Source organism: Vanessa tameamea, chromosome 22 (genome assembly GCF_037043105.1).
Source record: "Vanessa tameamea isolate UH-Manoa-2023 chromosome 22, ilVanTame1 primary haplotype, whole genome shotgun sequence".
Taxonomy (NCBI): domain Eukaryota; kingdom Metazoa; phylum Arthropoda; class Insecta; order Lepidoptera; family Nymphalidae; genus Vanessa; species Vanessa tameamea.
In genome coordinates, this window is record NC_087330.1 from 7,020,363 (window position 1) to 7,036,004 (window position 15,642).

At 30.3% G+C, this 15,642-nt stretch overlaps 1 protein-coding gene across 1 annotated transcript; it reads left to right on the forward strand.

Moving 5' to 3' along the window:
• The first annotated feature begins 264 nt into the window (after positions 1-264).
• On the forward strand, positions 265-14,707 carry LOC113397654 (CAPA peptides). Its single transcript, XM_026636076.2, has 5 exons — positions 265-286; positions 7,152-7,223; positions 11,871-11,978; positions 12,341-12,562; positions 14,366-14,707. The coding sequence occupies exons 2-5, from the start codon at positions 7,157-7,159 to the stop codon at positions 14,449-14,451; spliced, it is 483 nt and encodes a 160-aa protein (XP_026491861.1). The 5' UTR covers positions 265-286; positions 7,152-7,156; the 3' UTR covers positions 14,452-14,707.
• Positions 14,708-15,642: the final 935 nt, after the last annotated feature.

Sequence of the window (15,642 nt, forward strand, 5' to 3'; positions counted from 1 at the left end):
GAATTGATGTCACAAACTTACGAAGGTAATCGGATATAATATTAAAGAAAACAAGCCAAGTTTCTTAACCTACCTAAGAATTTTAAGAATGATATTTATAACTCAAAATATAAAGTAAATTAAAACGGACGCTAAATTACTTTTACGATGTTGTATGTATCTTAACCAATCATAAGAAAGTTACGTAAGGAAGTTTGGGAAACGCTTTCGCGCGGGCGTCGCGTTCTATATAAACTGGGTTTCAAAGCGCTATTCAGCATTCAGGCAACAGGTGGTGGACGTTGAGGTGAGTAAAACTTACACGTTACACTTTTTTATATATATGTATATATATCCTTCATCGATATATTTTAGTTAAAAAAAAATAAAAAAGCAAATTCAAGTTTATTAAACAAAATTGTTAGTAAAAATCTATGAAAATATCTTAAGGTTATTATAAGGTCTTATAAAATAATAGCAATTGTGTTAGCACACATAAACGGTATTTATTTTTGTCTAATATTCGTATTATTTAAAAAACAAAAAGAAAATAAAAAAAAAAATATTCAAAAATAACTATAGAATTTAAAAGACCAAAATAAGCTAAATAATTTTTGCATGTAGATTTTACACAAAAATACATCTTAATTTTAATTTTGAAAATGGAATTAATCAAATTTTATTTTGACAACAGTATTAATAAATTGTTATTGTATAGTTGAAAGCTTTTACTGACTCTTAAACAATTGATTGTTCCATAATTTAAAAAAAAATCTGTGTCGAGTTATTAGCATCCTTCTTTTTGGAATCGGCTAAAAATATATAAATATATTAATTATCATACGTATTTTTTATTTTTATTTATAACGATTTAAGTAAAATGTTAGGGATGTTTTTAAATGTAACATTTGAGTGAGCGAGTTAGTACATAAGTTTATATGACGAGGTCCCATCGTTAAATATCTATATCTTACGCGCTCCAATTAATACAATCAAAAGTGTAATCAAAAGTAATATCTTAAATTAATTTACACAAAGATATTCCAATGGTAAACAAATGACAAAAAAATTATCAAAATAATGACATAGGAATCCTCTTAAGCCTAAATTTAAAAATCAACTATTTTACACTTAACTTGGTGGTAGGGTTTTATGCAAGCCCGTCTGGGTAGGTACCACCCACCCATCATATATTCTACCGCCAAACAGCAATACTAAGTATTGTTGTGTTTCGGTATGAAGGTTGAGTGAGCCAGTGTAACTACAGGAACAAGTGACATAACACACCAGTTCGCAAGGTTGGTGGCGTATAGGTTATTTAAAGACAGTTACAACTTAATAAGGCGCTAATATCTATGGGTAGTGGTAAATCAAAAACAAAAATGACATATTTAATTGCACCAAATGATTATAAAAGTATATCACTCCTTAAATATTTATAATATATAGTCAGTCAAGCTAATTATATATTTTATATAACTAAATATATTAAACAGCCTTCATTTTGAACCCTTATTTAAACCTGTTTTTCAAGAATTTACGTTGGTCCTTATAGGTACAAATATAAAAAAATATATATGTCTTTTGATAATGGCCGTTATGCAGTTACAACCTACTATTATAAGGGCTATCTATATCAACAATTTAAACCTGGAAATTGTTATATCCTATGAAATATGATGAACTTTTACGCGGGAAATTATAGAAAATGTTTTTAACAACAAGCCGATTAGAAAAATAGAGAATATTAATTTGCAAACAAATACCAACATGTGTCCAAAATTTTGGACACAGTTTGGCAGTGGCTTAAAATTTAGCACCAAATTTAGTACACGCGTACTTTAGATTAAGTTAAACGAGAAATTGTAAAAATATTCCTTCTTTAAAACTAAAATAATCTGATGTTACACAATCTTTGACGTTTAAATAAAAGTTACTATTATGTCCCGTTACAATTCAAAGAAATATTCCTGGCTAAGTTAATTTAGCGAGTAATTTTTTACGTATTTTATTTTTCATCCAGATTGTTTGCCGGAACGAGATTGTCAAGTAATTCATAAACTAACAGCGGTATACAATTAAATCCCGCTATGATCTTTTTGAGATGACATGGCCCAGTGGTTCGAACGAATTTTAAGTAAAGTTTGCGGGTTCAAAACACAGTTTAAATTCCTTTTCGTGTTTGGTGTTAAAACACATGCAGTTGGATCAAATTTTGTCACACGTGCATCCAAAAATGTAGGTATATAGTATTATTCAAAATAGTTACAGAACATATTATGATCCCCGTTGAATTCCGAAATTCTCTGGGCAAAAAATGAAACGAGCCCATCGTGTCAACGCATATAGAAACCCACACTAGTGCCCGTTCTCATTCCTAGGGAATGTAAATCCATCAGGTCTTACATTTATCACGACTTCCACGGGACTCAATAAAAGCAAAAACGTCGATAGTGGGAACAGCCCTTTAAATTGTATCAAAAGTTTTTGGTTTTTAACATATACAATTTGATATTTATGTTGGTCGCGTCTTAGACAGCAGCGTACTGTACTCACTCGTCAATAAAATTAAATATTTTTTCGTAAAAATTTCGTGTTAAGTAAAAAACTTATGGTCAGTCTACACATAGTGCTAAAATATTTTTTAAAAAAACTTAAGTGTTATGTGTTAAAAACTTAAAATACATCTAGTTATAAAGTGAATGCCGGTAGGCACTAGTTTTACTATTAAGTGATTACCTACGTGCAACTTACAAAAATAAAACAAATTGTAGATAAAAATCAACATACATTGAAGGACAAAGAATGGTACAGTAATTTCACGTCAATTAGAAACACAACGTTGGCCGAACGATGTCATCTACTCAATTGAAACTATAACGCGCTGGGTTCAAATCCAAGAAATTATATTTTTATTTTTACTATAATTTTTAATACCTCTTTTGTTACACCTCCGAAGATGGTTTTGATCTCAATATGTACCGCGAGTATTCTGGTAACTCAGAAACGTATCAGGTGTTCGTCTACAAATTGCCCCAATAATTATCATCAGGAATGTGTGAAATATAATGAATCTACGTCGATATCACGATCTAAGTGGGTATGTCCGGAGTGCGATAAGCACTCTATAATTACGGAAAACAGTAATTTAAAACATATAACGAAGAAAAGTCTCCTATTGGCTCTAATAAATCACCAGATGCTTGTACTCCGAATTCTATTCAGGACAAGATTCTTGACGAAATTCGTGGCTTAAGAAATGAGATGAATGACAAATTCAAAGAGCAACATTCATGTTTAAGTAAATTCGACTCAACGTTAATTAACTTCCGAAAAGATATCTAAGAACTTGGTACAAAATTTACTGAAATGCGTACAGAACTTGACGAGGTTGTAAAGACACAATACACATAATGTGACTATAAGGCGCTGAATACTACCGTAGAAGCTATAGATGGGACAATCATATGGGATGGATGCTCGAATATTAATGAAATGGTTGAAGTATTTTACTCTAAATTAATGTCAATTATCCATGAATTCACTCCAGTTAGATTGCCCATGAATGAGAACTTCCCTGTATGGTACACTTTATCTCTTATTAAAGCTCTCCGAGAAAAAGCGAAATACCATAACCGATACAAAACTTACAAAAATGAAATGGATAAACTTAGTTACATAATATTACATGAACGATGTGACTTTTTGATAAAGGAGTGTTATACTAGTTATATAAATAACACACCTAATACTTTACGTCAAAATCCGAGGTATTTTTGGAGCGCTTTCAAAAGTAAAATGAGTAACTGTACTTCAATTCCAAATCAAATGACACTAGGAATTGAAAAAGCAGTGGGTGGACAAGCCATAGCTAACCTTTTTTCCAAGCATTTTCAAAGTACATATAATTGAAGTCATGCATGTTCAGAACTGCCAACACTAGATTTTAGTAATCCATATGGCAACGTTACGTCGCTAAGTAAATTGTTCGTAGCAGAAATCGACGTTTTGAGATGTCTTCAGTCTTTAAATACGAATAAATCATCCGGTACCGATGAGTTACCTCCATTATTTTTAAAAAAATGTGCAAAAAATTTGTATAGGCCCTTAACAACTATTTATAATAGATCGCTGGAGACGGGCATATTTCCATCCATGTGGAAGAAAGCTCATATAATACGAATCCACAAAGGGGGTGATGTGGGTGATGTAACTGCTTATCGTCCTATTTCTTTACTTTCAAATTGTGGTAAGATATTTGAGTCCATTGTGCATAGGGAAATATTAGGCCACACACATAAATATATAGATTGTAATCAGCACGGATTTTTGGCTGGTAAATCAACAGCATCAAATTTAGTGTCTTATGTATCTGTAATTGCCGATGCCTTAGATAAGAAAGAAGAGGTTCATTCGATATACACAGATTTCAGGAAAGCGTTTGATGTTGTGAACCACAGGATATTATTGAAAAAAATTGAACATATAGGAATTCATGGTTCTTTATTGAAATGGATTGAGTCTTATCTAGAAAACCGTTCACAATTATTTAATATTCGTGGTTTCAAGTCAGCAGAAAATGAGGTAGCTATAGGAGTACCTCAAGGATCGCACTTAGGACCTTTACTTTTTTTAATTTTTGATTTATGCTTTAACATAAAATCAAATTTTAATTTTTTTGCTGATGACTTAAAAATGTATCGTTTAATAAAAAGTGATTTAGATAAGCTAATATTGCAAGCGGATATAAACTCTATTTGTGATTGGTGCCACATAAATCAAATGTACATCAACCCTACAAAATGTTTTGATTATTTTTGAGTCGGTGACATCTTATATTAATGGCAGTTCAACTATACACGAAGTAAAGACCATACGTGATCTTGGCATTATACTTGATAGTTCATTAAGTTATAGGCTACATGTTGATCATATAATAAAAAAGCATCTAAACTATCTGGATTAATTACTAGACAGTTAAAAATATTTAAGCAGCCAAGTGTTGCTATTCTTTTATTCAATACCTTAGTTCGAAATATCCTGGAATATTGTAGTGTAGTATGGAGCCCTTACTATCAGGTTCACATTAATAGACTTGAACGTGTTCAAAGGAGATTTTTATATCACCTCACTTACACTGATACTAAATGTCACGAACTTAAAAAATACATACAGAGGCTCAATTTTTACAGAGCAAGCTCACTTCATACTAGAAGAAAAATGAACGATATTATCTTTCTTTACAAGCTAATTCATGGGCTTACTGACTCGTAGGATATCTTGCAATGCATAAAATTTTCCATCCCTCGTTCAAACAGTCGCCTGCCCAACTCTAGGACCTTTTGTCTTCCTACCTCTAGAACAAATGTTCTTAGCCACTTGCCTTTATACCGTATGTGTTCCTCTTACAATAGTATTAGTTATTATTACGAAATTTTTGACGACCGTTCTATAGCCTCATTAAAAATTGTTTTAAAAAAACATATTTCAATAGATTAAATAACTCAAATTAAACAAAAAAAATATGTATGCTTGGAATCTACTGCTCTCATGGACTAGACGCTAATTGGTACTTAATATTAAACGCATGCCGTGTCTACATCATGAAAAATGTAATCATGTGTATTTTTGTGATTGTCATTTTTTTTTGTAGACCTTTAAAGATAAAAATAAAAATATTAACAGAGTTGTACTATATAAAAAAAAAAATATGTGTTTGGTTTACTGGTTTTAGGTCAGACGTAATTAGTCTACACTGCTATTATATTACTAATAGATACATAATTTATAATTAATTCAATAATACTCTAAAAAAAAAAAACGAATACCAACTTATTGTAGCCTACAAGAGACTCTAGTGAGCCGAAAGAAATCTCCCAGTGTGAACGAGTGAGTGAGTGTTTTTAAAAGAATCACTATATTCGTAACCTGGTCTACACAAAACTGTTCACGTATTCTCTTTGTAACTTATATGACTATCTATTTATCCAAATTCTGGTTACATTTATGTACAAAAAATCCTCCTGCCCTCATCCCAATTTTTACTTGGGGTCATGGCAGTATGTCTTCTTCTTTCATACTTCTCTGTCGGACGTCATCTCACATGTAACATTATTTCTAACCATATCATCTTTCACACAATCCATCCATCGTTTCTTTGGTCGTCCCCTACCTCTATGTCCATCCACATCCATGCTCAAGACCTTTCTCACAACATGGTCCTCATTCCTCATGGTTACATTTATGTATAATTACTTTAAAATCGGTTCAATGGTTTAATTTTAATAAGCACAGACTGATAACTTGCTTCCGTATTTATTTATTTTTTATTTTATTTTCGTCATTTGTCCAGTACCACGTATTAATATAATATAATAATATACGTTTTTCATTAATTATTTAAAGCTATTCTTATTAACTAATTACGTTCATTAAGTTGTTGTAGGTGTACTTCATAACAAGACTTAATCTCGTCTAATGTTTCATGGATTGTTCCAATTTCAAATAACGATTCTTCTCTTATAATAGAATCGCCTTTCATACATTGTAAGTGAGGTTAAGTTATGTTGATAAAATATCCAAAATAATGTATCATTAGATCGACGAAAACAAAAGACGGTTTATATTTTCTTTGGCATTTCTCTTGATCGTTTAGATATTTGGGATATATCTTGTGTAAACAATTCGTTATCGATTCATATTTAAGCAATTGGGGATCAAATGTAGTATATTGTAATGTTACATACGTGTAAATTGTTAGGATAGATAACGTTTGAACGGTAACGATTACTTTTCGATTCTATGGCGATAAAGTGACAAGTTGTTAATAGCTTTTGTTCCTAAATGTTTAGTCAGTACGGTAAAAGTTATTTTGCTTTTCGTCAAAAAAAAAAATCAATAGCTGCTTGGAGTTTGGAAGTCGGAAGCATTACACTTCTGTATTTCGAAATTAACAATTCTTATGAGGTGGATGTTTGCCAGTAAGCCTTCCAGTTATCGCTTATTTGTCGATAAACATGTCTTCTGACTTCTATCGTTAAGCCTGCGTCTTTACGCAGTACCTAAGAAGCTTAAGTTACACTGTTCTGTAAATTGAACCATATGGACCATTGTCGTTATATACATAGATATATGTAGATGATTATTATTTTAAAATAATTTGTTGTCCACAGGAAAAATGCAGTCCGTAGCCAGATTGTGTTTCTCGGTAATACTGCTAGCATCAATTGTTGCCAGCTCATATCGTAAGTACTTTAAATTATCTTTATTTTGTAATAATATATTGTCAATAATTATTTTCAACATCTAAACCAGTATCAGCTGCGTTTCCAATAAATTTAAAAACACCAACACGCGGTCGTCTGCGCATAATGTCTATAGGGGTTTACTATATTGGATTACGAATGAGAAATGATTCGCTTAACTTACGAATAACTAAGAGACGCAGTTCAGAATGTACCATTAGCTTGCTACCTACGAATCGGAAGTAGGATATATGTATGAATGCTAAAGATACATATGTCTCTGTAACTAAATAAAAAACGACAATAAGATCGTTCTGTAGTATATTACGTAATATAATAGTTGCCATATTCAAAATTTACAAATACAAAAATTAATAATCATACTTTGTATTAATATAAAGGAGACTACTGGTGTCGTTACAATTTACGACCAGGAGGGGCAAACTACTCAGATTCTAGTTATGGAGACATATTTGTTGAGTACAGAATGTTTTATAGTACTGAGCCAATGTCTTTTGACGATAGTGACCAGTATAAAAAAATCTGTCAACTAAAAAATCTAAACCAAAAAAACATGCCTAGAAGCTGGTTAGCAATAATAAAATGATCCATTCATCTAGTCATTCGAATACTAATACTACACTAGCATCTGATATACTCGTTCAAATTAATTACATTAAAAATCTTATCTTATGCAAAAGTAAGGCTCTTATCAAAGATTTGAATTAATGCTATTTGTGTTTAAAATTAAGGCGCAGGATTATTTAAATTTAAGAAAAACAAATGAGGCAAGAGGCTGTTAGTTATAGCGGTGCCAACATTATGATAATATTAAAATTTTCCTACAACACGAATGTATTTTGTAGTAAATGAATGGTTAATTATTATAAATATATATAAAAAAACTGATATAGTTCATCAGTGGGACACTAACTGAGCAAATCCCTTCTAAAACTTTGAACGGATTGTAGGCCGATTAAGTATGGGTGAGTAAGATTGTGATAGAGCTTCAGCCAGGAGGCATGCAGGATTTGTCAGGATGTGTTTCTTTAATAATAATAGTAATGTTATCACCGACTGCTACTGCACTATGAAAACATGCGTCATCTTCGATTCCCATATACGGTTGCTTTATATGGTGGAAAAGAGTAACTACTGAATTTCTTGCCGGTTCTTCTCGGTAGAATCTACTTTCCGAAACGGTTGTTGCTTTATTTAATTAACTGTAACATGATGATTTAAAAGTATTTTTGAATGAATATTTTGATTTTTTACGCTTCAAAATATCTGATAGCGGGAAAGTGGACCAGCTGCATGAAAGGACTATCCTGGCAGTCTCCGATTAAGAATCATGCATCCACTGAACCCTTACTATAGTCTCTAGGCTTCTAGTCATAACAATTTTAATGATTTAGTTTTTAATATGGGCGTAATAATGGATAAAAAGTGAAACGCTGCGAAGCAACGGGATTTAAATCTCGTTTTTTATTGTGTAGGTATCACCGTGGGCTTACCCACGTCGATGTTCCAATTTATTTTTATCAGGTGCCGTTTGACAAATATTGACAATGAATTCTTTGACTGAATTTTATTTCAGACATAATTCCTATTAAAATATATGTCAGGACTAACATGTAGGTTTCTTGGCACAGCGAATTCATGCACAATTTCTTATACACTATTCCAACCGTAACAGGAAAAAAGCCAAATAAACAACACTTTACAGCAAATTGACGTGATATCATTGATTGAGAGCTTGATTAATCTATGATATTAACTATGAATTTGCGAAAAAATGTCGTTTTGAACGTCGACGAAACTATAATCGGATTTTAGAAGTAAAATTAAAGTGAAAATAAGTAGTCATGTTTAAGAGTTTCTATTATAAATAAAGATATATTAATCATAAACTCTTAGTAGTGCACAATAAAGCTGAGTTATATTAGCAAATCGCATGAAATACGTAAATCTAAGGTTTGTTAATCTTTTTTTCCTGCTTCCATTCAAGAAAGAAACTCACTTAGTAGTCACTCATTTTCAACATCTAAAAATACAGTCATGTTAGTTAATTACAGTTATATATGTATGTTATATATCCTGCCTGGAAGTCAACAAGCATTAACTCCACGCTTTTTGATCATCTATATAATCTTCTATCGAATAATATGCATTGGTTACCAATGTGATTTTTACAAATGATTTAAATTTATGAAACGGCAAGGTTAAAAATGTCTGCGGAATTTTATTATAGAGCAGCGGTAAATATAGCATAAGGCGCGTCATGCCGTTTGCTGTAACGAGTCACACATGACCCGAGTCTGCCTGGCCCACAAGACGCGCCATAAGATGTTTAACAGAAGGTCACAGGCCCCACGTGAACATAACACAAAAAACTACACTATCAATTAACTTAAGTTGATCTGTGAAATGTATCTTCCAAGAAACTTAAAGACGAATCACGAAATGAATAAAGTTTCCTAAATTTAATTATTGATTACGTTCACACTAAAACTTAGTTTATTAGAATTGTTGGAACTTTCATAAATGAAATGTTCAATGGACCGACGCACGGGAATATGGAATCAAGTTTATGTAGTTATCAAACTATTACGCTGTAGTATATTATATTGTATAAGTTTAGACCGCTGTTATATATTTAAATTGATCTTTAATTGATGAAACTAAGTTTAATAAATAAATGTTTATTTTTAATATTGTTAATATCAATTACTTTTGTTATAAATTAACGTCAAATTATTTTTAAAAGCGGCAACATTAAACAGCTCGTATTGATTTTGTCAACAGATAAAAAAAAAAATTATGAAAAGTGATTAATTATTACTAATGTTTGTGTACATGTATTTTTGATACATATATTATGTCCAATGCAAATTAAATTTGGTTTAAAAATTAATTAACATAGAACATGCTTAAAGGCAGTTTTTATTTATTCATGAATCATCTACTTTATAAATGAATCAACATATCCTAAGTCTTAGAAGTTAATGTTACATATTAAAGAATAATTATAGATAAATCTTAAAGCTCAACAGCAATTCTTTTAAAAAAAGGTCATGCAATACTACTTACTAAATATAGCTACATTTAGCGAATATTGTGTGTTTAATACCATATTGTATATTGGCTTTGTACAATCCTTTTTGGAGGGGGTGTGAACTGGCACTGGACTGAACTGGCTTTGGATATAATTGATGCGATCAATCAAATGCATTAGGGTCATGACATCAAAGTGGTACCACATATTAATAAGTCGTTATATTTGTCGTCGTATACTTATCACAGTTAGTGTTAAGGTAAACCACTTACCCAGACAGTTCATTTGCTCGTCTGTCGCCCTAAAATAATTTAAAAAAAAAATAATCCGATTTATTTAATTTTATTAAAAGAAAAACTAGAAACTCTTTCTTTCGGTTTTGCTTAAATTAAATTTAATTAATGGAATTACCACTATATAGGTAAAAAAAAGTTTTTAGCTATTTCCAATAACCAATTAATAATAATAATAATATATTTTTAAACATGTATGTATCATGCATGAAGATTCACTTAATAAGTATTACATGTAGGTACAATGTATTAAATAATATGCTAATCTTACTTTAAAAAAATAAATAAATATATTTAAAGGAATTAACAGACCAAACTCATTGAGAGATAAAATAAATATGCACAGAACATAAATATAGTTATAGTTTGCTTTTACTAGTTTCGGATTTTCTTTTTTTGTAATAGACATCATATCAGGCAAAGGTATCATAAAACTTTTCTTTACGAATGATTGAAAATAAAAAGTTTCGTAGTATGGAAATAAAAACAACAGGTAAATTGGGAGTCACATTGCTATTAGGGGCTGTTTTGGCGATTTTGTGAATATAGATAGATATCTATCTACCTATATTCAACTATATATATTCAACTATATACAAATATAGATAGATATCTATCTATCTATATTCAACACTATCTAGTGTATCGATATTCCACGATTTGTTTGCGAGTATTCTTAGATTCATATAAAAATAGATGTGCTTTTATTAATAATACGTTGAAAAGTTTATAGTTTTTAATTTTGAATTTTGTGATTATAATTGTCACTGTCGGTTTGTTGGTCTAAAATTTGAACCTACATGGAGTGACCTTGGCTCGACTCATGTATTATGTAATTTTTTTATAGTACACAAAATTTCTTGAAATTTGATTATGTTGATTAACTAGTTCGATATTTAAATTTTCTATTAACGAGATTCAATCAAAAGATGTAACAAGCTGTCGGTACTGCATTCAAGATTCTTGGGGTCAGTTTTTTCACCGTCTTTTCTTATACACTTAATAGAGATACAACAGGAACGTTACTAAAAAACGTAGTTAAAAAAGACAATTTAAACAAAGATTATTTTAGAAATTTATCTGTATCTCAAAAATGCTTCATAATAAAGTTTACTGTGAATAAAATAGATTTGATTCGATTTGAGAATATTCCAAGGGTGAATGCAACGAATGTAAAGAACGCTGAAGTGGAACGTTTCTGACGCAAAATTTATTATAACCACCACGTGTACTAAGTTACCTGCGCTTTATTTTTTAGGTTAAGGAATGTGTAAGGTTTAATTTGTTTTTATTTTGCAGACAGCAGTGCGAAGCTACGTCGTGATGGCGTCTTGAACCTATATCCCTTTCCAAGGGTGGGTCGTGCGTCGCATCGCACTTGGCAAGTTCCGATCAACGATTTGTTAGGTAAGTATTTTCAAATTCAAGGTCAAATTAAAGTACTATTTTCTTACATGTTAAAAATTTAATATTTATTATAAGTTGGCATAGTGATATAGTTTTTAATTATATTAAATATCATTCGTAAATTCTTTGCCGAAGAATCTAGAATCTGTCTGAAAGCGATTGGACATTTTTTTCAGCCATACTAGCTTTCTCTCTTTTTGCCACAATTGATGTAACGCTAGAAAAAAGAAGATGCAGCATTGCTTAACTAATCATTCCTAAACAACATAATTTGTAGGTAAAGCCGTTATTGAGAAACAAATCCATAAATTTAAGACAAGCCTAAAAATAACCACTCTAAATTATAGTTATTACACAAACAGATGCTGATCAAATAAAACGACAGCTATACGCTTTCCCACGAGTCGGCAGAATCGATCCTCTTCGTTCAGAGGTCCAATTATCCCCACTTGAAAACATGCTGCTTGGTCGACGAAACCCGTTTGTCAAGCGGCAGATTTTCTCCGAACCTCAAGCAGAAACAGACAGCACGGCGATGTGGTTTGGTCCAAGACTAGGAAGAGCATATAAGAGGGAGGAGGACGGTAAAATATGACTGTATAATTATTTCTTTGGTATTTCAGAACGCTATTCTTTGGTCTTGACAGTATTACAATAATTACTAGGATATGACCAAAATTCCTTTATAGTAGAAAAATCACGTATTTAAATAACTCTAAGGTAAAAAAATTAATAACATTATAATATGTATATTTTTTAATATGTGGATTTGATGATCATATTTGCGTTGTGTTCAGAATAGCTCAGTATAGCCAATGCTAAAAAATATATTTACATTTGTTAATATCAGTGGATCAAAACTTGCAAGTGAATTTACAAACCAGAACGGCACTTCAATCGATTGAGCTAACATAAAAAAAAAACGCTTACCCAATCTAGCTAAGTTAAAATTAAAAATAAATAACTAAATTTTGAAAATTATCACGAAAGTGCCAAGTATGCATCTTGGTAATAACCATTACCTTCTGCTACGAAAGCCCTATTAAAAGCTAAAGGCCAATCAATATTGTAAGCTTTGTGTATTAAAAGCTTCACTTAAGTTTCATTGGTGCTCGTATATAGTCTTCTGTAGTCTAAGTGGAGGAGCAATTTTGGCCCACGTGCACACTAACTACACTAAGAATTAAATTTTCATAGCTTTAAATAATTTTTATTACATTATATTGATTTTATTTAAAATGTTTATGTTTATGTTTGTTTGTACGAACGAAACTTTAATAGTTATGTTAGGTGTTTGTATTTTATTATTATTACGTTCGTATTTCAATCTTAAAATTTATTAACAAATGAATTATGAACCTTAATGACTGAAATATTTTCATTTTGAAATGTATACAAAGCAACGGTTTGTGAGTTTAGCTAGTTAGAAGACTAGTTCTCTACGAAATGAAAACTTTATACTTTTAATATATAGACGTTAATGATATATAATACAAAATATAGAGGAAAGGATAAAAATATACACATAACCTGTTTAAAATTATAAAAGTGACAAATTTTTTTTTAAACTTTTTAATCTTCAATTATGTTTCAATTATCTGTGGCGCTTCCACTTTAAGCCTTTCAAAGTCAATTACCAAACAACTTCCACTTATAATGTTTGCTTCCCTTACTATCCACGCAAATTCTATAAATATAAATACGGAAAATTGGTTTAAGTAAGTTAGCGATTGAAGTTTGGTATAACGAAATTATTCAAAAAGAGAAAATGCATGTTTATAATTAGACTCTTTTTTAAATTTAACTATCATTAAATAATTAAAAAATCTATTCGAATTTGAAATTGGAATTACGAAATTTTAATAAAAATTGGTATTTCCTGTGAAGAACTACCGAGTTAAGTGGTTGAAAGGATTATCTTAATTAAGTTTAAACATAGAAACTATAGCTGTATATATAATTGTATAATATATCGTAGATCTCTGGCAGGGTAGAAAAACACTGGAAGTAATTAGCTTGGGTCAATTGTGAAATCGTGTTAGAATTCTTACTAACATTCCGAGCGGTTATTACAATGAGTATTTTTTTTTGTATCTTGTTAATTATTCTTACGTAACATATTTTTGTATAACTACGTTAAATAAGTCTATGTTTTTCGTATGTGGTATATAATTCTTTAAGCAAAAATAAACACAAGTTTCAAAAGTGTTCGTTATAAGCTACCAAATCTAAATATATAATAATATAATTAGACGTAAATAAAAATTTACTTTCACAAAATCTTCTCGTGAAATTGTCACTGTTTAAATGCTTTATCATTTTTAATATTATATTATAATTACTATAGTAAGAGCACATATTTAATGTATGTTTCTCAATCTTTCCAGATGTTACTCTGAAAGATACGGAGCAAAGTGAACCAGAACAGTTCGAAGACCAAACTCGCGAAAAAAGGCAAACATCGCGGACGTAATTCTGCAATAATGGACGCCCACTTCCCACCACAGTATCTCCCTTTAAAAATAACATTTGAAATTACTTCCACTTAGTCTCAACAAAACATTCATTTTTAAACAACTTTAGCAATAATAATTTAGTTAAGTAATTATTTGTAGTAATATTAATCGCCATAAATAAATTTTTGTTTCGTCTTTTATTGTTATTGTATTACAAAAGAATTATATAAAACATATAACTAAAATGATTATAAATTAAAGTATTATGTCTTAGGTCCATGTAATTTAATTCATCTTACACATAGTTACACCCACCCGATATACTGTATAACAAATTAATACAAGTAACATAAATTTAAATATGTCAATATATTTTTTTTAATTCTCTTATAGTTCTCTTTAAGTAAATGAAATGGAAAATACCGCCAAGTAATTAACCGTACATAGATAAGTTATATTTTGTTAATAAGTGTTGTAATTATTAATAATCAATGTATTTATTTTTTTTTAACAATGCGTTAATCTTTTCCATGGCTGGTTGGATTTATGATATTTAAATCCTTGAAATTATTTTCGCATTGCAAAATTATGCTAAAATTATAAAGTGGTTGTTTATAATATTATAAATAAATTAAATAAAGTTATGCAATGATACTTACAGCTTTGTTTTAATTTAGTATTTAAGGACATTTAGGATTTAATAAAAAAAATATGTCTCAGATCGTTCATTATAATGCCAAAAGACAAAAAAGTTTTTACAAATTCAATAAACATATAGGTGTTTTGCTCAATTAATATAAGAGAATAGTTTATTATATATAACTGAAATATTTAATTTAACTTACGGTATTTTTAGTACAACAACGATAGAGGATTATCTCGCCTGAGGATAGAGATGAAGTTAAATTAATTTAAACGTAGGTTTCAACAACGGACAAAGATATCTATACTAATATATAAAGCGGAAGAGTTTGTTTGTTTGTTTGTTTAAACGCGCTAATCTCAGGAACTACTGGTCCGATTTGAAAAATTCTTTTTTTGTTGAATAGTTCATTTATAGAGGAAGGCTTTAGGCTATATAACATTACGCTGCGACCAATAGGAGCGCAGCGACAGTGAGAAATGTTGCAAAAACGGGGAAAAATATTCACATTTATGGACTTTCGATGCGTGCGCAGCATAAACGTTTTAAGTTACTCAAAAAATGT

Coding starts and splice junctions, on each gene's coding strand:
- LOC113397654 (XM_026636076.2), top strand. CDS start 7,157: ATGCAGTCCGTAGCCAGATTGTGTTTCTCGGTAATACTGCTAGCATCA. Junction 7,224..11,870: donor AATTGTTGCCAGCTCATATC/GTAAGTACTTTA, acceptor TTTATTTTGCAG/ACAGCAGTGCGAAGCTACGT. Junction 11,979..12,340: donor TCCGATCAACGATTTGTTAG/GTAAGTATTTTC, acceptor TTACACAAACAG/ATGCTGATCAAATAAAACGA.